At 39.2% G+C, this 22,535-nt stretch overlaps 1 protein-coding gene and 1 long non-coding RNA gene across 4 annotated transcripts in view; one reads left to right on the forward strand and one right to left on the reverse strand.

Annotated features, from left to right (window-relative positions):
• The window catches only part of LOC117803094, a 52,732-nt gene extending 31,470 nt beyond the window's left edge, over positions 1–21,262 (reverse strand). The window contains exons 1-2 of the long non-coding RNA XR_004626735.1: positions 21,146–21,262; positions 16,661–16,848 (exon numbers count right to left, since the gene is read on the reverse strand). This is a non-coding gene — a long non-coding RNA (uncharacterized LOC117803094). The remainder of the gene's footprint in view (positions 1–16,660; positions 16,849–21,145) is intronic.
• HTR2A (5-hydroxytryptamine receptor 2A) overlaps positions 19,745–22,535 on the forward strand; it is a 58,204-nt gene continuing 55,413 nt past the window's right edge. Inside the window, exons 1-2 of one of the 3 annotated variants that reach the window (XM_002914977.4) lie at positions 19,749–20,230; positions 20,663–21,395. In XM_002914977.4, the coding sequence (XP_002915023.1) occupies positions 20,984–21,395 (412 nt within the window). In that variant the 5' untranslated portion in view covers positions 19,749–20,230; positions 20,663–20,983. Of the gene's footprint in view, positions 21,396–22,535 lie in introns of all 3 variants that reach the window. The other 2 variants (XM_034665179.1, XM_034665178.1) reach the window with 2 other exon arrangements.

A 22,535-nucleotide genomic window follows, 5' to 3' on the forward strand; every position in this document is an offset into this window, starting at 1 on the left:
TGGGTGGCTCAGTCAGTTAAGCACCTGCCTTGGGCGCATGTCATGATCCCGGGGTCCTGGGGTCAAGTCCAGAATCAGGCTCCTGCTCAGCAGGGAGTCTGTTTCTCCTTCTCCCTCCACCCCTCGCCCATTCGTGCTCACACATGTGCACTCTCTCTCTTAAAAATAAAAAAGCTTAAAGCAAAGAAAGAAAACAGAAGTCTTTTGAGCATTCAAACAGAAGGAATAAGACACTTAAAATGGCGAAAAAAAAATTTCACTGAACTACTTCTACACAGCCATCCTTAACCAAAGATGGTAAAAATATATATGGTGCCTTTCACTGGCAGTAGCCGAGACCCAGAAGAAGCCCAATTGTCCACTGATGGATAAATGGATTAAGAAAATGTGATACATACACACACACACACACACACACGCACACACACACACACTGGAGTATTATTCAGTCTTTAAGGAAACCCTGCCATTTGGGATAGGTACATCTGGAAGGCATGGTGCTATTTGAAGTAAGCCAGATATAGGACACATTCTAGATGATACCACTTATGTGAAGAATCTAAAATAGTCAAACACAGAAGCAGAGAGTAGAATGATGGATGCCAGGAGGTGGGGGACCATGGAGGGAGGAAAAAAGGGAGGTGTTAAAGGGTACTAACTTTCAGTTACACAAAATAAGTCCTAGAGATCTAGGATATGACATAGTGCCTATAATTAATAGTATACTGCATACTTTAATATTTGCTGCATACTTTAACATTTGGTTAATCTTATGTTAAGTATTCTTACCACAAAAAAAAAATGAGGGAGGGAGGAAACTTGAAGGTAATAGATATTTTATGATATTAATTGTGTTGATAGCTTCATAGATGTGTACTTATCTCCAAAGTCATCAAGCTGTATATATTAAATATGTACACTTTTTATATGTCAATCATATCTGAATAAAGTGGTTAAACTATTTATGTACAATGTTCAAGAAAATGACAAGAATATTTGATGAAATGTTAAAGTATAAATATAGACATGTTTTTGAACTTTTAACACTCAAGGAATATAGTTCCATGAGTCATTTTTGAAGAATCCACTAGAGAAAATCTTCAATCAACAAAGAGGTAACCAGACAACTATGGCAAAATAGACATTGGTAAGTATTCATCCCAGCAAACTGTAGGATTAAGCTTAAAATATATGGGATTATGGCCACAAAGTAGGATTTAACATTATAAGCCCCAGGAATTCTCAGAAAATGATATTAACAAAACCAGAAGGAAAAGCAGAAGCAAAAAAAAAAAAAAGAAAAAAAAGAAAAAAAGAAAAGAAGTTCACAGTAATACAAGCATGCTGATTTCTTCTTCCTTTATAGATTATTATTTAAAGCTCTCTAGCAGGAGTGCCTGGGTGGCTCAGTCGGTTAAGCATCTGCCTTCAGCTCAGGTCATGATCCCAGGGTCCTGGGATCAAGTCCCATGTCGGGCTCCCTGTACAGTGGGGAGCCTGCTGCTCCCCCTCCCTCTGCTCCTCCCTTCCATCCCCACATCCCTGCTCATGCTCTCCCTCTTTCTCTTAAATACATAAAGCTCTTTAAAAGGTATACACATATACTTAGAAGTCACAAGAGATGTAAAAAACCTTGATCACAGGCACAGATCTGCACATCCTGGGTGCTAAATTCTCACAACGCATTTAGTAGGTTAAGTATTTTCTCCTAACAGTCTTTGACTTTTATGGCAGATCATCTAGAGAAAGACATTTGATTTTTGTTGAGAAGTTATCTGGAACCAAATCACTAAAACAGTTAAAATTAACATTAGCGGAAACGGTCAAAGCAGAGAATCTCAAACTAAGGAATAAAGATATTCCAAGTACACATCGGGGTTTTTAGCAGTTACAAAGATTGTGGGTTCCAAAAACTGCTACACATTTAAGACTTGAAAATTTATATACATAAATGAAAACAATTTCAAAACTATGATATTTCATAAATATTTATAATTATAAATCTCACTTAAATTTTTATTTAGCAGTGATGCACAACTTGTGGTTCAGAAGATGTAAATATGTTAGAGTTGCCAACTTAAAGAACTCTATGTTTTGTTCAATTTTATCCTACATTTAGCAAGTTAATTGTGTCGTGTCAGCAGCACATATACTAGAAAGTTAATACCTATCCTTCTCAAACTATTGCAAGATAAGAAAAAGGAATGCTTCCAAGTTTATTCTACAGAGCATTACCCTGATACCAAAACCAAAGGCACCACAACAAAAGAAAATTATAGACCAATAGCTCTGATCATAGATGCAAAACCCTCATTAAAATATTAGCAAATCATATTCAATCCATTAAAAAAATACCATTCAGCACAATCTAGTGGGATTTCAGAAATGTAAGCATAGTTTGATATCCACTAATCAATAAGATACATGTTAACAAAATGTAGGATAAGAATATGATTTTGGGGCGCCTGGGTGGCGCAGTCGTTAAGCGTCTGCCTTTGGCTCAGGGAGTGATCCTGGCATTCCGGGATCAAGTCCCACATCAGGCTCATCTGCTGGGAGCCTGCTTCTTCCTCTTCCACTCCCCCTGCTGTGTTCCCTCTCTCGTTGGCTGTCTCTCTGTCAAATAAATAAATCTAAAAAAAAAAGTATGAATTTAATAGTTGCAGAAAAAGCGTTTGACAAAATTCAACATCTATTCATGAGTAAAAATCTCAAAGTGGTTTTAAAGAGAACATATCTCAACATAATAAAAGTGATCTATGACAAACTCAGCTAACATATTAACAATGGTGGAAAACAGATCTTTTCCTCTAAGATTGGCAACAAAACAAGGATATCCACTCTTAGCACTTTTATTTAACACTGGAAGTCCTACCAACAGCAGTCAGATGAAACAAAAGGCATCCAAATCATTAAGTAAAATTGCCCCTATTTGCAGATAATATGCTATATATCAAAAACTCTGAAGACTTCAGAGAATTAGAATAAATGCATTCAGTAAACAGGCAGGTTACAAAAATCAGTATACAACGATGTGTTGTATTTCTATACATTAATAAACTGGCAGAGACATAAATTAATATAACAGTCCCATTTTTAGCTGCATCAAGAAGAATACAGTATCTATGAATAAATTTAACCAGTAGGCAAAAAGACCTGTACTATGAAAACTAAGACATGGATGAAAAAAATTAAAGATGAACACAAGTAAACAGGATACGTGTCATGCTAATGAACTGGAACAATGTTAGAATATCCATTTTAACTACCCGAAACAATCTACAGATTCAATGTAATCCCTTTCAAATGCAGTAGTATTTTTCACCTAATTGGAATAATCCGACAATTTCTATGGAACCACAGAAGGTCCCAAGTAGCCAAAGCTATGCTGCAAAACAAGAACGAAGCTGAAGGTACCACACTCCCAGATTCAAACTATACTACAAAGCAACAGTAACCAAAACAGTATAGTACTGGGACACACTGTGAAATGGACACGTTCCTAGAAACCTACAATCTTCCAAAACTGAATTAGGAAGAAACAGAAACTCTGAACAGAATAACTACTGGCAACAAAATTAAATCTGTAAATAAAAACCTACTGAAAAGTAAATGTCCATGACCAGATGACTTCAAAGATGATTTCTACAGAAAATCTGAAGAGTTACCTAGGGGCACCTGGCCGGCTCGGTCAGAAGAGCATGTGACTCTTGATCTCGGAGTCAGGAGTTTGAACCCCATGTTGGGTGCAGAGGTTACTTAAATAAAACTTAAAAGAAAAAAAAAGGTAAAGAGTTACCTATTCTTCTCAAACTAATCCAAAGCATATTCCTGATACCAAAACCAGACAAAGACACAACAAAGAAACTACAAGCCAATATCCCTGATGAACACAGATGCAAAAATCCTCAAAATGCTACAAAATCACATACAACAATACATTAAGGGATCATTCACCATGTTGAAGTTGAATTTATTCCATGGATTCAAGGATAATTCAATATTCACAAATCAGCACCATACACCACATAAACATGGGATAAAAATCAGGATCATCTTGATAGATACAAAAAAAGCATTTGATGAAAGTCAACATCCATTTTTTGTAAGTGCTCAAGAAAATGAGTTTAGAGTAAACCTACCTCAACATAATAAAGGTCATGTATGAAAAACTCTCAGCTATCATCATCCTCAATGGGGAAAAGCAGCTTTTCCTTTTAGATCAGGAACAAGACAAGGATGTCCACTCTCAGTACTTTCATTTAAGATAGTACTAGCCATCCTAGCCACAGCAATGAGACAAGAAAAATAAGAGGCATCCAAATTGGTAAAGAAGTTAAACTTTCACTATTTGCAAAGAGTACTTTATATGTAGAAAATCCCATGGATTCCACAAATAAATACAGTAATAATAAATAAATAAATACAGTAAAGTTGCAGGATACAAAATGAATACCCAGAAATTGGTCTCATTTCTTTACACTAATAACAAAGTAGAAGAAAAATTAAGAGAACTGTGTTTATAATTGCACCAAGAAAAATATCTAGGAAAAAACTCAACCATATGAAAGACCAATACTATAAAAACTCTGAAGTATTAATAAGTCGAAGATGACTCAAAAACATATTCCGTACTCATGGATTGGAAGAATATTATTACAATGTCCATACTACCCAAAGCAATCTATAGATTCAATGCAATACCTATCAAAATACCAATGCCTTTTTTTTTTACAAAACTGGAAGAATACTAAAATTTGTATAGAACAAAATAGGCCAAATAACCAAAACTATCTTAAGAACAAATCTAGAGGTCCTACAATCCAAGACATACAGTAGTAATCAAAACAGTATAGTATTGGCACAAGAATAGACATAGATCAGTGATACAGAATAGAGACCCCAGAAATAAACCCACACTTACATTGTCAATCTATGACAAAGGCAGCAAGAATGTACATTGGTATGGGGAGAAGACCATGTGTTCAGTAAATGGTACTCATAAAACAGTACAGCTACATGTGAAAGAATGAAACTGAAGCACTTTAACACCATAGCAAAAATAAACTCAAAATGGATTAAAAACCTAAACATGACCATGAAACCATAGAGGTTCCAAAACACATAGATAGTAATTTCTCTGTTGTTGGCCATAGCAACATTTTCCTAGATAGGTCTCCTAAGGCAACAGAAACAAAAGCCAAAATCAACTATTGGGACCACATCAAAATCTAATGCTTTTGCACAGCAAAGGAAACTGTCAACAAAAAGGCTACATATTGAATGCGAGATGACATCTGCAAATGACATCACCAATAAGGGATTAATATCCACAATATAAAGAACTTCCATAATTCCACACCAAAACAACTATGTGATTAAAAACTGGACAGAGGACATGAATACGCATTTTACCAAAGAGGACATACAGATGGCCAACAGATACATGCAAAGCTCAACATATCTAATCATTAGGGAAATGCAAATCATAACCACAATGAGGTATCATCTCACACCAGTCAGAATGGCTAGTATCCAGAAGACTTAGAAATAAGTGTTGTTGAGGATGTGGAGAAAAGGAACCCTCATCTGGTGGGAATGTCAACTGGTACGTCCACTGTAAAAAAACAGGATGGAGTTTCCTCAAAAAACTAGGAATAGAAATACCTTATGATCTAATAATTCCACTACTAAGTATCTACCCAAAGAAAATGAAAACACTAACTTAAAAAGATTTGAAACATTTGGATGTTTGCTGCAACATTATTTGTAATTGCCAAGATATGAAATCAACCATAGTGTCCTCCGACAGACAAATGTCTAAGGAAGATGTGGTATGTGTATGCAAAGAGTATTATGCTGCCATAAAAAGGATGAGATTGTTCCATTTTTGACAGTGTGGATGGGCCTACAGGGTATAATGCAAAGTAAATTAAGTCAGAGGAAGACAAATGCCATGATTCATTCATATGTGGAATCTAAAATGAATTTTTAAAAAAGCAGAATCAGACATGTATATATTTTACACTTACACACATACACCCCCCCACACACACACAGAACGAACTGATAGTTGCCAGAGTGGGGGTGGGTGGGGGATAGACAAAATGGATAAAGGAGTGGGATACAGGCTTCCAGTTATGGAATAGGTCATGGAAATAAAAGCCACAGCATAAAGAATACATTCAATGATACTGTAATAGTGTTGTATGGTCACAAATCTTAGCTACATTTGCTAACACAGTATCATGTAAAAACCTGTCAAACCACTATGTTGTACACCTGAAACCATATATCATTATAGGTCAACTATGCTAAAAAAAAAAAAAAACTTCAAAACTGAAAAAAAGCTATCTCATTCTATGAATGTCTTTTCTAAAAATTACTGAAATGACTAGTGCAGTTGCTGGGTCCTAGAGTAGCCCTATTTTTAACTTCTTGAGGAACCTCCATATTGTTTTCCACAGTGGCTGTACCAACTTGCATTCCCACCAGTGGAAGAGGGCTCCCCTTTCTCTGCATCCTCGCCAACAATTGTCATTTCCTGACTTGTTCATTTTAGCCATTCTGACTGCTGCAAGGTAGTATCTCACCGTGATTTTGATTTGTAGTTCCCTGATGCCAAGTAATGTAGAGGTTTTTTCATACGTCTGTTGGCCATTTGCAGGCCTTCTTTAGAGAAGTGTTTATTCATGTCTTCTGCCCATTTCTTGACTAGATTATTTGGTTTTGGGCTGTTGAGTTTGAGAAGTTCTTATAGATCTTGGATACTAGCCCTTTATCTGATACATCATTTGCGAATCTCTCTCCCCATTCTGTAGGTCGCCTTTTAAGGTTTTTTTGTTTTTTTTTTTAAAGATTTTATTTATTTATTTGACAGAGAGAGACAGCCAGCGAGGAGGGAACACAAGCAGGGGGAGTGAGAGGAAGAAGCAGGCTCATAGCGGAGGAGCCTGATGTGGGGCTCGATCCCATAACACCGGGATCACGCCCTGAGCCGAAGGCAGACGCTTAACCGCTATGCCACCCAGGCGCCCCCGCCTTTTAAGTTTTAATGACTGCTTCCTTTGCTGCACAGAAGCATTTTATCTTGATGAAGTCCCAGTACTTTATTTTTGGTTTTATTTCCCTTGCCTATGGAGACACGTCTAGCAAGAAGTTGCTGCAGCCGAGGTCACAGAGGTTGCTGCCTGTGTTCTCCTCTAGGATTTGGATGGACTCCTCTCATTTAGGTCTCTCACCCATTTTGAGTTTATCTTTGTGTATGGTGTAAGAAAATGGTCCAGTTTCATTTTTCTGCGTGTGGCTGTCCAGTTTTCCCAGCACCATTTATTGAAGAGACCATCTTTTTTCCATTGGATATTCTTTTCTGCTTTGTCGAAGATCAGTTGACCATAGAGTTGAGGGTCCATTTCTGGGCTCTCTATTCTGTTCCATTGACCTATGTGTCTGTTTTTGTGCCAGTACCATACTGTCTTGATGATTACAACTTTGCAATAGAAGTCCATCATTGTGATGCCACCAGTTCCGGTTTTCTTATTCAACATTCTTCTGGCTATTCTTTCCTGGTTCCATACAGAAGGGGTACCTGTACCCCAATGTTTATAGCAGCAATGTCCACAATAGCCAAACTGTAGAAGGAGCCAAGATTTCCATCGACAGATGAATCTATAAAGAAGATGCGATATATATATATATACACACACACACACACACACACACACACACACACTGGAATATTAGCCATCAGAAAGGATGAATACTTACCATTTACATTGACATGGATGGAAATGGAGGGTATTATGCTAAGTGAAATAAGTCATTCAGAGAAAGACAATTATGTGGTTTCACTTATATGTGGAATAGAAGAAACAGTGCAGATGATCACAGGGAAGGGAGGGAAAACTGGGAAATCATCAGAGAGGGAGAAAAAAAAACATGAGACTCATAACTATAGGAAACAAACTGAGGGTTGCTGGAGAGGAGATGGGTGGGGAGATGGGGTAATTGGGTGATGGCCAATAAGGAGGGCACGTGATGTGATGAGCATTGGGTGTTACACACAGCTAATAAATTACTTAACATTACATCCGAAACTAATGATGTACTAAATGTTGGCTAATTAAATTTAAATTTTAAAAAAGATGCCAAGAAATAAAAAATAAGAATTACTGAAATGCAACTATCCAATCTTCACTTCTACCCTTCTATTCTGAGAATTCGCAATCTATTTGGGCCTAAGTTTTTGTGATTGTGGCAGGAAGATCCATAAAACCAAGTCACCTAACACAGAAGAAGGACTCTGGGCCATGGCCACCATGTACGAATGAGGAACTGTACATACTAGTGCTGAACACCAAGGAGCAAGGGCACTTCCCTAAGATGAACTTTCCTTAGAAAGGGCAGGAAGATTCTTTAAAACACTGTGGCAGGAAACAGCCAGGGCAATACTTTGAATAATCAGCTCCAATTCTCTGTCCACATGAGGTTTGAAGTAGGACGGACCTGTTTGGTCTAAGACTCTGCAGTCCTTTGCAAACCTGAAGGAATGTGAGATAATAATAGGCTTCAAAAGGGAGATATTGGACTTCCTGGCATAAGGATATATAGGAGCTCAAATGATTAATTTTTACAAATAAAATATGTGACCATCTTTTTTACTCAATATTGTGGAGGTTTTAATAAATATGTTCATGGACAATGTATCACCTTATCCAGGATCACATAGTTTAGCATAGTTTGAGATGGAAAATAAAGTAGGAGGAATAATTTTATCTTAATGTCCAGTAATATTCTTGTCCATTTCAGTCATTTCTGGGACCCCATCTATTTATAAAAGGCCCTGAGGGGCTTACATGTCAGGATTAGCAATATCAGGTGGACAGAAGGAAATTTTTGGATTTTAAAAGTGAATAATCCAATTAAAAAATATGTAAGTGATGAATCACTAAATTCTACTCCTGAAAGCAAAAATAATTAAACTAGGTCAAAAAAAAAAAAAAGGGCTGAAGCCATGAATAGACATTTTTCCAAAGACAACATACAAATGGCCAACACACATAAAAAGATACTCAGCATCACTGATCATCCAGAAAATACAAATCAAAACTACAGAGATCACCTCACACCTGTCAGAATGGCTAATATCAGCAACACAACAGGCATTGGCAAGGCTATAGAGAAAGGGAAATTCTATTGCACTAATACGGCCACTGTGGCAAATAGTATGGAGGTTCCTCAAAAAGTTAAAAATAGAACTACCCTGCAATCCAGCAATCACACTAAGTATTTGGCCAAACAATACAAAAATACTAATTCAAAAGGTTACATGCCCCATGTTTATAGCAGCACTGGCCAAAATAGCCATATTATGGAAGTAGCCTAAGTGTCCATTGGTGGATGAATGGATAAAGGTGGAATATATATACACCATGGGATATTACTCAGCAATAAAAAAAGAATGAAATCTTGCCATTTTCAACAACCTGGATAGAGCTACAGAGTGTTATGCTAAGCCAAAGAAATCAGAGAAAGACAAATACCGTATGTTGTCACTCATATGTAGAATTTAACCAAACAAATGAGCAAAGGGGGAAAAATAAAGAATCCAAGCAAGAAACAGTCTTAACTCTAGAAAAGAAATCGATGGTTACCAGAGGGGAGATGGGTGGGTGGATGGGCTAAATAGATGAGGATTAAGGAGGGCACTTGTTGCAATGAGCACCAGGTGGTGCATGTAAGTGTTGAATCACTGTATTGTACACCTGAAACTAATATTGCACTGTTGGTTAACTGGAATTTAAATAAAAGCTTAAAATAAGAACAGTATAAAAAATAAAAGGGGTCTCATGAAGGTGAAAATCTGGCTTTTCTGATAAACAGTTTTACTCCTGAGAAAGTCAACACTTCCTATTCACATTGACTAATGTATGTCTGTTGAACCCACTGGAGTGTGGAAGAACCAAGTATATGGTCTCCCCATTTTATTCTGTCAAAATTCAAGATGGGGGAGAGCTCCAATGTGGGTCCAAACCAAGAGCACAATCAGGCCACGGTGCTAAAATATACAGCCTTCACTGAAAGAAGCAAAGACATTAAGAATTTATCCTCTGAGCAGTGAGAGCTCTCATTTGCTTTTTTGATGCATTTCATCTCATAGGCTGTTTTCATAGTGCTTGTTCAGTAAAATTAGTCCAAAGGATTTTTCTCCTTTGGAAAGTACTTCAAGTCTCCCCATCCCCTACTACTCCCCCACCAGTGTTAAGTTGGGAATGGAGTGGGGCACAGGAGAGGTCCAACAGCTGTTAGGCATGACTCTGACCACACAAATAGAACCCTCACAACCCATTCTGGATCACTACATGCCCTAGTTAGGAATAAGTGTATTTGCCAGGAATAATCCTCCAGCACATACCACAGACCAGGGTGGCTGTATCCACAGTTGGAGCCAGAACAAAATTTGGGATCCTGCCTAAGTATCTTTGAGATCCTTTTTACCCAATAGGCATCTGCAAAATTTTATGAGGTAATTCTTGGGGATCAGCAAATATATTTGCCTCAATTAGTTCTGTTTGTCTTATTTTTTTAATTTTTTAAACATGTACCCATTTAGGGAAAGAGAATAAGAGCACGCACATGAGTGGGGGGAGAGGCAGAGGAAGGAGGAAAGAAGCAGACTCCCTGCTGAGCATGGAGTCCCACACAGGCCAATCCACGACCCTGAGATCATGACCTGATCTGAAATCAAGAGTGTGATGCCCAACCAACTGAGCCACCCAAGTACCCCTATGCTTTTCTTAGAAGAGATTATCCTCTTGCCCTATAATTACTCTAAATAATATATTTATTTATCCCAAACCTAGGTCATGTCTGGTACTAAGTTAGGTATTTCAGGAAATATACCTAGTAGGAATTTACCAAATGGCCTCCTTGTGACTTGAAACAAAGGCAATGCCCTTAGATGCACCTCAGTAGGACTCAGGCACCAAGCCAATCTGAGCAAATAAACATAGCAAGAAAATAGGTAAATCCAGTACTACATTCCACTAATAGACTAGATAGTCCTTTGACAAGTCTGAGCAGAAATCCTTATTTAGAAAGGGGTCCATTCCAAATAGTCTCAAGGAGGTGGTTAACCACATCACCCTGTTCTTTCGTTCTACAAGGATGGGCAGGTGGCAGGACCTAGACTGACCCGGTTCAAGTACTCCATTCTTCCAAACACTTTGATTGGTTCAGAGATAGGCATCTGAACATCAGGGCCAATCAGCATCTTCCCTGCATGTGATCAAGGGTTATCACAGTTAAATCCTTTTTCACCAGCTTCAATAATAGAAAAAAATGGCATCGTCAACAGCCATCTTTCCCAGCTACGTGGGGGAAGCCATCTGTAGTAAAAAGAAAACCAAGTGAGCCCAGAGGAAAGCTAATTCTAGAGACAGAAATACAGTCTGCATCCTTTTAGCCCCTAGATCTTGCCATGCCTGAAGTACTAGTTCTATTCCTGGACTTGTCAGTTACATATGACTCTCCTTTTGATGTTTCTTTGACTTAGATGTATGCCACTCACCAATAAAATCTTGAATACTACAATTGCTATGCCTTAAAAGGAACAAGCTATTTTTAAAACTCTCACCTTAAAGCCAGTGTGTCCCAGTCATGGTAAGGATGTAAGATCATCCCTGGCTCTCTTCCTATGACCTTTAATCATTAAGAAATAATTACCTATCATGAATGTAACATATATATGACTCAGAAAACTTATAAAATCCAAAATGAACAAAAAAATTACCATAACTCCTTGGCCCAATTTAATGTGTTTCCTTTCAATTTAAAAAAGACATACAGGTTCNCTTGGCCCAATTTAATGTGTTTCCTTTCAAATTGAAAAAAGACATACAGGTTCCTAAAGGTAAGTTAATATTTCAGGGGGGTCTTCCTATCCTACTCCTGTTTAACATGTGAGTAGTTTTCCACGTAATGAAATACTTTAAGTTTATGACTCTCAAAAGATTCTCAGGTCATCTGCTTTTTAAGAAAGCAATTCCAATGACAACTGCACTGAAAATAATATTCCTTAGAATAAGCTTAACCAAAGAGCTGGAAGACCTATACTTTGTAAACTAAAACACTGATAAAGAAATTGAAGAGGACACAAATGGAAAGATATTCTATACAGATAGATTAGAAGAATGTTGCTTAAATGTCCATACTATCCAAAGCAATATACAGATTCAATGCAATACCAACAGCATTTTTCACAAAACTAGGATGCTAAAATTTGTATGGAACCACAGAAGACCCCAACTACCCAAGCAATCTTAAGAGCAAAGGTGCAGGTATCACAGTTCCAGATTTCAAGCTTTACTACAAAGCTGGAGTAATAAAAACAGTATGGTACTGGCACAAAAAAATAGACATATGAATCAATGGAACAGAATAAAGGGTCCAGAAAAAAGCCCATGCTTATATGGTCAGTTAATCTGGACAAAAGAGGCAAATGGGGAAAAGACAGTCTCTTCAATAAATGATACTGGGGAAACTGGACAGCTACATGTGTAAGAATGAAACTGGATCACTTTCTTACACCACACACAAAAATGAACTCAAAATGGATTGAAGACCTGAAACCATACAACTCCTTGAAAAAACAGGCAGTCATCTCTTGGACATCAGCCACAGGAACTTTTTTCTAAGTGTCTAAGACAAGGGAAACAAAAGCAAAAATCAACTATTGGAACTACACCAAAACCAAAAGCTTTTGCACAGTGAAGGAAAATATCAACAAAATAAATTAGCAACATAATGAATGGAATATATTTACAAATGACATATTTGATAAGGGGTTAATATCTAAAATATATCAAGAACTCCTACAACAACACCAGAAAGACAAATAGTCCAATTAAAAGCTGGGCAGAGGACCTGAATAGACCTTTTACCAAAGAAGATATACAGATGGCCAACAGCCACATGAAAAGATTCTTGATATCACTTATCGGGGAAATGTAGATCCAAACCACAATGAAATATCACCTCATACCAGTCAGAATGACTAGTACCCGAAAGATAAGAAATAACAAGTGTTGGTGAAGATGTGTAGAGAAAGGAACATTTGTGCACTGTTGGGAATGCAAATGGTACAGTCACTCTGGAAAACAGTGTGGAGCTTCTTCAAGAAATTAAAAACAGGAATACCATATAATCCAGTAATTCCACTACTGGTTATCTACACCCCCCCAAAAAAAGGAAACACTAATTTGAGAAGATCTATACACACACCCCCACTGTTTATTCACAATAGCCAACAACTGGAAGCAATTCAAGTGTCCATCAAGAGATGAATGCATAGTGTTATATATATACAAAAGAATATTACTCAGCCATAAAAAATGAGATCTTGCATTTTCAACATGGGTGGACCTAAAGGGTATAATGCTAAATCAAGTAAGTCAGAACAAGAAAGACAAATACCATAGGACTTCAAACATATGTGAAATCTCAGAAACAAAAATAGAAAGACAAAAAGACTATTAAATACGGAGAATTGGTGGTTACCAGAGGGAAAATTGGTGGGGAGGGGGTTGGATGAAACAAATAAAGGAGATTAAGAGTACACTTATGATGAGCACTGGGTAACATACAGAAGTTTTAAATCCTTCTGTTGTACACTGTATGTTATACTTCAATGTAAATAAGATTTTTAAAAATGTTGTATTCCTTTGGCTCCCAGGACACCATATTCTCTGATTTTTCTCCTTATCACCCCAACCCAGTGTCCTTTGCAGATTCTTCCTCATCTCCCTCACCTTTAATGTTGAGGTATCTCTGGATTCAGCCCTCAGACTGCTTCTCACTCTTAGATAGGATGAGATTTCTTACATATCTCATGACTTTCAATACAATCTATATACTCAGAGTATCTTAACTTATATCTGTAGCCTGGACCTCCCCATTCTCCTCCAGATCCTTACATTCAACTGTGTTATAGGACATAATTGTTATATTTCCAGTTTAATATGCCCAAAAATGATCTGACATCTATCCAAAACTTGTACCTCTAAAGCCTTCCCCCTTCAGTTAAGGACAACTCCATCATCCCTAGATGATGCTCAGAGCTAAAACCTGAGTCATCTTTGACACTTGTTTTTCTCACATGCCACATCCTGTCCTTCCACTTCCCACTCTCAGAAGTTCCCCCCACCCCCACTACCCCATGTTGCTCTTGTGTACTTTAACATTTTCGTGACACTGCTTTTAAGGTCACCACCAAACCCATGTTGCTAAATTCAAGAGACTCATCTATGCTTTCATCTTAATAGATATCTTAATGGTAATAGATCTCTAAGCCTTTTTCTTGAAAACACTTTCTTCTATTGGGTTCTAGGACACCAGACTCCCCTAGTTATCTTACCATTTCTTAAAGGAATATTTTTGCTGAATTTTCTACCTCTTTCAAACCTTTAAAATCCATCCCTTCTCTCCAAATCAACATCATTTCAGCAATTACCTCCTGCTTCTACTGCATTGTCAATTTCTCCCTTTCTTCTGGATCATTCCGTCACAAAACCATGCTATAATTTGTCCTATCTTGAAAAAAAAGAAATCTTCTTTGTCTGTTTTCCCATCAGTTACAACTCCATTTATGTTTTCTGAGAAAAATCCTCAAAGTAGTTATCTATACTGTCTATACTTACCACTTCTTCCCATTTTTTTTTATCTATTTTGTTGGGCTCTTAGTTCAACTGCTCCAGACAGTTCTAATCCAAGCCAAAAGCTTCCATTTTGACAAACATGGTGGTCATTTCTTATTTCTCATACTCAGCTCACCAGGATGTTTGACAGTTGAGTACACTCCCTTATCTTTCTCTACCTGACTTCTGGGATACCACTCTGTGTTCCTCCTTACTCACTGGCTGCTCCTCATTCTGCTTGAGTAGTTCCCTCTAGATTTCCCCAACCTCAAAATACTGGAGTAATCCAGGGCCCATTCCTCAAACCTGTTTTCCTTTCTCTATTTCCACCCACTCACCCTAGATGATCTCACCCCATTTCACACTTTATATACCATCAACATGCCATTGATCACCAAGTTTACACCTCCTTCCTACACCCCTGTACGCCTACTTGGTACCACCAAATACTTAAGTGCATGAATTAAGGCAAGAACCTCATCTTTAAGGTTATACTCAGCACTACAAAAGCATAGCACTCAAAGGTTATGTTATTTTTATGAGTATTGTTAAATACCCCTGTGAGAAGATTTAAAAGAAAAGAGTTAGTAGTTAATTCCAAGTAGGTGCTTCTTTTGACACAAATCAATGGTGTTAAGAGTAGGCAATTTAAGGCCTTGTTTTCCAAGCATGCAGTGATCAAGCAATCTGGTTTGTTCCAAACCTGAGAACTGGAACATCCAAAGGAAGGAATGGATTATTTATCATTCAGGAAATCTTCTGTGAGAATCTGTTCTCATTCTCAGACTATTAAGATTTGGACAGCATAAATCTCAGGGACATATTCTTTAAAAAGAACATGCAGTTAAAAAGTCTATGCAGCCATTTCAAAATGAAATCAGATATAGTCCACTGAGCAGAGGTAAAGTTGACATGATCTTGAAAAGAAACGTAAAAGGAACAGAACAAGGATCTGGTCCATGTTTCTTTGAACAAGAAACTGAAGGATTTCCCCAATATCCATGCCATATAACTGTTTTTCAGACTATAATCCATAAGAAGTTTATGCACAGCAACACGGGTAAATCTCACAAACATACTGTTGAGCAAAAGAAGCCAGAACCAAAATGAGTATATACTACATGCTTCCATTTAAATCAAGGTTAGAATAACATGAGAGAACTTTCACAAGTGATGGGAATGGTGGCTATCTTCATTTGGGGGATGGTTATACAAGTGTATAGTTGTCAAAATTTGAACGATATACTTAATATTTTTACACTTTAAATTGGGTTACATTTTACATTCATTAAATTAATAAAAGTAAAATCAGTGTTATGAGGCATAGATGGGGAGTGAGCAAGACAAGGTCAACAAATTTCTTCACTGCACCATCTCTCACTGCGTTGAATATGTTAACATACACTGTAGATCTCTAAGAGGAAGCTATAGGATGCATTATGTTCCAGGTTTACTTGCTCAAGGAATTTCCCTCACATATATACTAACATCTGTAAGGCACTAATGTTTCAGAAGCCACTGACTTTTGACTGGAAAAAAATTAAGGGCTACAAATACCGCCACAGCCATTAAAAAAAAAAAAATCAACACCTGATTTAAGCAATGCCCTTTTAGGGAACACTTCCCAGAATAAACTGGTTGCAAAACATATCCCTAAAGAAAGTCCAATTAGGTACTCAAGAAACTGTGCCCCAAATAAGTTTCATTTTGGGATTGTTGATCTTAAATTCCTTATGGAAACAGAGAGTAAACCCAGTTGTCTACTGAAGAGCTTCTGATTTATGAGAAGATATTCATCAACATATCGACAATTTGTTTTGTTTTCCATAAGACATTAAACTCATCCAGAGTGGCACTGAAGCATTAAAACACAGGTTTAAAAACATAGGTCTTAGGTTCCCCAGGAAGCCAACTGTGAGGCAGACTTGTGTGTGGGAGATTGATCGCTGAGAGTTTCAGATCAATACCTGCAGGGGAGCGAGGAAGGCAGGACTAGGCAGAGGGAGGAGATGAACTGTGATGCAGTCTCAACGAAGACCTGGGCAGATCCCATGGAAACTCTGGTAACAGGATGGCCCTTCCACATCATCCAGCCTTGAGGCAAGGAAGGCGGACCTTTATATCCTCCCAACAAACCAGTCGTGCTCTGGCTGCCCTAGAGGAGAGACATGATTATGGGCAAGGCTGCCTCTTTGGCTGAGGGTAATTTTCACAACGAGAATCCACTGAGAGCCACTTCCAGCAGCAGGAAAAGTGAGTGTCTGTCCCGCAGGGGGAGCTAAACACCAGTGTTCACTACAGTAGCCAGTGTACACCCCTCTTTGAAACTCAAGAGTGCCTGACCTCCAAGAAGCCATCCCTACCAAATCTAACTCCCATGCTGTTAATAGAGGAGCTCTGTTTAAGTATTAGTAGCCAGGGGGCGCCTGGGTGGCACAGCGGTAGCATCTGCCTTCGGCTCAGGGCATGATCCTGGTGTTATGGGATCGAGCCCCACTTCAGGTTCCTCTGCTATGAGCCTGCTTCTTCCTCTCCCACTCCCCCTGCTTGGTATTCCCTCTCTCGCTGGCTGTCTCTATCTCTGTCGAATAAATAAATAAAATCTTTAAAAAAAAAAGTATTAGTAGCCAGGGGTCTGATTTTTTAACACATTCCTTTGTCCTGGACAAGTATTCATAAGACTACAAATCATCCCCAATGCCCACTAACAAAATTATTTCACAATGTAAATCATACACCAAGGTTCATTGACTAGCTTTGCCATGATTGGAAACCTGGCTGTCCATGGAGACATCAAGCCTGAGAACCTCAGATTTCTCCAAGAAAAACACAGCAATCCATAAAACAAGATTTATCAAAAAGGCTTAATTTTCTAACAAAATTTTTAATCACATTTCCCTTTGCCCTCTTTATAAACTTTAGTATCCCATTGCACAAAGTAATGAAAAAGGATGTAGAGTTCTTTGCTTCTCCCTGATTATGCTTTTTAATACAGGGTGTCAACTCATTCATTCTTTCAAAATGCATTCACTATGGACCTTCCATTAGGAGATACCATGCTTGGTCTTGTAGGTAAGAGATAACTAAGAAGTTCACTGTCCAATAAAGACAGACATATAAGTTATCAGTCACACATTTCATTCGACAAACAGATCTAAGCACTATGTGTATGACCATTAACAAAACAAATGTAGTCTTTGCCTACATGCAGGGTGCAACCTGATAGAGTAGGAAGCTTCTGAAGTTACCATGGTCTTTGCCTACACTGGGAAAGGAGAGCCATGGAAAGCTTGATAACCATAAACCAACAATTAGCCTTTAAAAAGCACTCAAATTTACACACACCTGGTACGTTTTAACTCTCAATCAATCCTCTCATGTATTTACTTTCCCTATTTACAGATAGGGAAATTAAGGCACAGAGATTAAGCAGCTTAGTCAAGGTCACCCAGGTAGTGAGGGGCAGGAGTGGGATTCAGAGGACTTACCTTCAGAAGTGAGCCTTGATAACTGAGTAGGAATTTGCCAGATGGATACTAAGAGGGGGTGGTGAGAGCATTTCCAGACACAGGGAACTACAAGTACAAATGCTTTAAAATTATCAACCTGCAAGTTTGTCTGCATGTAGGCTGCTTGTAGAAGAAAACAGGAGTCTAGGCCTGGGAAGTGGGAGCAGTGGGGGGACAAAGATGGGAGCTGTGTCCCACAAGGGAGAGGCTAAAGGAATGGAAGCACAAATTGATGAGAGTAATGTCAATTTTGTTTTAATAACATCAAATAGGAGGATTAATAAAAGTGGCTAACATTAAGAGCATCCTATGAGCATGCTGGGTTAAGTATTTATATGCATGACCCCATTTTAGTTTCACTACCACCCTGAGAGAGGTACTACGATTATCCCATTTACAAGTGAGAATACAGAGTCTTAAGGAGGGCAGCTAGATTGCCCAGGGTTCTACTGTTGGATTTACAGAAGTGGGATTCCAAACTAAGGAGCTATAACCCAGAGCCTGGGCTCTCTACTGCCTGTTCAAGCACAACAAACATACTCTTCCTACAAGGGGTGGCACAAAAGGCAAATTCCCACAAGGGAGATGCTCCAGCCCAGGAGACAGGTAAGGTGTGGGCTGGAGGACAGGAAGTCTGCGTACGCACAAGCTGCACTGGAGACTAGGATCTGGCAGGGAGAACGAAGGAAGAGTCTTAGGTAACAGCCCCCTATCTGAAGAGATGCTGCTTCCACTGACCAAGAGAATGGGTGGAGATAAGCACGAAGAAGCAGGCAGGGGGATGGGAGAAAGATGCGGAGGTCAAGGTCTTCTAGGGCACCGAGGAAGGTCTCAGTAGGCAGCTGAATATTCAGGTCAAGACCTAAGAGAAATCACCTGCTAAAAGGCACCGATTTGTCCAAAGGCATGTTGAAGGCACCCAAGTAACAGAATTTGTCTAGAGAGAATGTGAAGATAATGGGCAGAAGCTAGAAAACCCCCACCCTTCAGGGAAGAATCCTTTTTTCATCTGTAAAAATAAGGAGATCTAGTGTGTATACATATATACAACTTACATATCCATTCACACAGCTGCGGTCTGTAGAAACCTGAGAAGGGTTTTTTTGTTTTGTTTTTTTAAACAAAGAAGGCGGGAGGTCTTTAAAATGATCTCTGAAAAACTGCTCTTCCACATGAGAGGTTTTGAATTACTTCTAAGTTTATTTCTGGGGAAAATAAGTTAGTTGAATGGTGCATGCTTTTAATAAGTAAAAATACTACTAAGAGTTTGAGTGTCGCCCAGGAGGTGCTCCGCCACTCTGAGCCCAAGTCACTGACGTCAGTAACTGCACGTCAGGCATAAGCACCGTGGGCTCCGGGTGAAAGTACTGCATGCTCACAGTGCTCTCCGGATATGCCATTTTCTAGCCTTATTTATGTGCTCTCTTCACCCTCAAAACCTTACAGCACAGCTTACCTGCCTTAGCCATCTGCATAAAAGGCGATTTCTAACGTTAAGAAAACTTCCCAATGTTAACATGTGGCAAAAAAAAAAAAGAGAAAAAAAAAAACCCAGCCTGTTTGGTCCGCCCTCCCTGGCTGTTGCTACCTTGCAGTTTATGACATACAGATAGAGGGAGGTCTGGTGAAGTGAACGAGGCAGCCGGAGAGCTGGTCCATTCCCGTGGAAACCCCGAGTCCCTTGGCACAGGAAGCTCTGCCTACTTTCCTGAGGGATTTCTTTTGTGTGACTTGGAGAGGGGCTCATGAATGATTTCTAAACGTGTGCCTCACTCAGGCAAGCCGCACGGGAGGGAGTAACCCAGCTGAGTGGGGGCAGAGCCAGCGAACGCACACCGCGCAGCGCTGGAAGTGGCTCTACTCTCGCATGCAGTTTTTGAAGTCAGCAAAACAGAAATCAAATTACTATCCTATTACGCCGGCTGACGCTCCAAAAGAAGGGACTCTACACTGGCTTAATTACCATGGAAGATGCAGCAAGCCACAAAACGGCAAAGTGTGTCTAACGTGTGGACCCTAAAGACCAATGTAAGTTCTCACGCTGCTGTGTTTTATTTCTGTGCTAATTTTCTTTCCGGCTGGAAATCCTGCTTGGCCAAAATGTTATCATTTCAATGAGAATTTCTAGTGTGGAAAGTTGTCTGCTAATCTTTGCTTAAGACTTTTCTTCTTCTTTTATTAACTAAGCATAATGCAAATGGAAATTCCCAACAACAGCTGTGGCAATTCAGCTGGGAGACTGAGAACTAGAACCCCAAGTACGTCCAATTACTATGGGATTAACAATGGATGTATTTTTAATTGACTTTCTTAATGTAGACTGCATACCGCCCCAGTGTTTTGGATTGCATGCTGTTTTAATATTGCTGTGGATAAACTAGTGCGATCAGTATAACCAACGGAATGAGCTAGAGCTCAATGAGATTCCTGGTAATTACAAAACTTTTTTTTTCTGGCCAGGATCACATTTTTCTCCCCAAATGCTCAAAACTCTGCAACCTCTATGTTAAAAAGTTCATTCTGCTTTTTTGACCTTGCTTTGAAGAAAAAAAAAAAAATGAAACTAAACAAGACTCCACGAACACTGTGAAGGAAGGAGATACAAAGAGCCACTGCGGTTCAGCCCCCATTGTAATAATGAGAAAAAAGGCAACCGAAGGAGCCCAGCATGTACACCGGCTTCAGTGTGACGGAGTGTGGGGACAGAAAGATGGAGGGCGAGCTGAGGCTGTAACTTGTTAGTTTTTCTTTACTTCATCGGCTACCAATTCCAGCTTAGAAATGGATATTCTTTTCGAGGAAAATGCTTCTTTGAGCTCAACTACAAACTCCTTAATGCAATTACATGAGGACCCAAGGCTCTACATCCAGGACTTTAACTCCGGAGAAGCTAACACTTCAGATGCATTTAACTGGACAGTGGACTCGGAAAACCGAACCAACCTTTCCTGTGAGGGCTGTCTCTCACCACCATGCTTCTCCTTACTTCATCTCCAGGAAAAAAACTGGTCTGCTTTGTTGACAGCTGTGGTGATTATTCTAACCATTGCTGGAAACATACTCGTCATCATGGCAGTGTCCCTAGAGAAAAAGCTGCAGAACGCCACCAACTATTTCCTGATGTCACTTGCCATAGCTGATATGCTGCTGGGTTTCCTTGTCATGCCTGTGTCCATGCTAACCATCCTGTATGGTGAGTGGCATTAGCTCCCCAGCTGCACCCACACTGCTAACAGACAGAATGTGCATGTTATGAGCAGATGAGCTGGGGCTCAAGGGACAAACTAAACACAGGGCTTATTTATAGACCAGGGTCCACCATGTTACACTAGTTAAATCTTAAAGTGAGCTTTCATATATTAAAAGATCAGACAACATATTATCCTTGGAGAGTTTTGTGCTGGGAAACACGTACGTCTTATGTAGTCACTTTAAATGCCCCCAATACAGTCATAAAGCAGGAATTTAGCTGTCACTCTGAATCCACTTGATTTTCGCTTCTGTATATCCCCCAATATTCCAGCCTTCAGGACAGAACACAGTTTTATCTTTGTCACAGTTTTCTGCACTTCTAATGGAGTGGTAAAACCTCCCAATTACCCTGGATCATGTGCAGGGAGAACATTAGTGGTACAGTGGGTTTAATGTTAAAATATGCAGATTCTGCCTTAGAATAAATGAATTACTCCAGTTTCAATTGTTCCCTACCCCAGAGAAGCTGATTTGGAAGGGTGTCTTTGAATTATACCCTCAACTCTTTAAAAATACATATACATCAATTCCTCCAGTCTGGTTTGGAGGAGGGTAGAAAACAAATGGGAAGACATTAATCTAGCTTTCTTCAACAGTTTGAAAGAGTCAAACCTCTTAGCAAGTCAGCAAACACTGAGACGGCTTCAGCGGGAAGCAGAATGTGATGTTCTTTTCAAATTATGAGTAATACAGCTGGATTTCTTGTAAAAAGAGTATTTAGACTGCTGACCCTGGGACGGAGCAGTCACCCAGAGCTAGAAATACCTTAAGATCTTTGTAAGAGGGGATTTTCTGGTCAAGCCTTAAGGGCTAAAATATGTGTATTACCCCAACGTTGGGGTTATGGAGGAGGCAAGAGATGGCAATGAAGAGCAGGCGCCAGTTTGCATGGGGTGCATACTGCTCCTTGCAAGGCCAACCTCCCTTTGACCACTCAAATGTCACACCAGGATGATTTCATCAAATTTGCCTGTCATTTCCCCAGACATGCTGCAGAGGTTCTCCCCTCCTAACAGCCGACCCCCGCCTCAAAGGCTAACTCCGGGAGTGGTGCATGGCTCCCAGAGGTCCCGTCAGGGTA

The sequence above is a fragment of the Ailuropoda melanoleuca genome, chromosome 7, assembly GCF_002007445.2.
Source record: "Ailuropoda melanoleuca isolate Jingjing chromosome 7, ASM200744v2, whole genome shotgun sequence".
In the NCBI taxonomy this organism is placed as follows: Eukaryota; Metazoa; Chordata; class Mammalia; order Carnivora; family Ursidae; genus Ailuropoda; species Ailuropoda melanoleuca.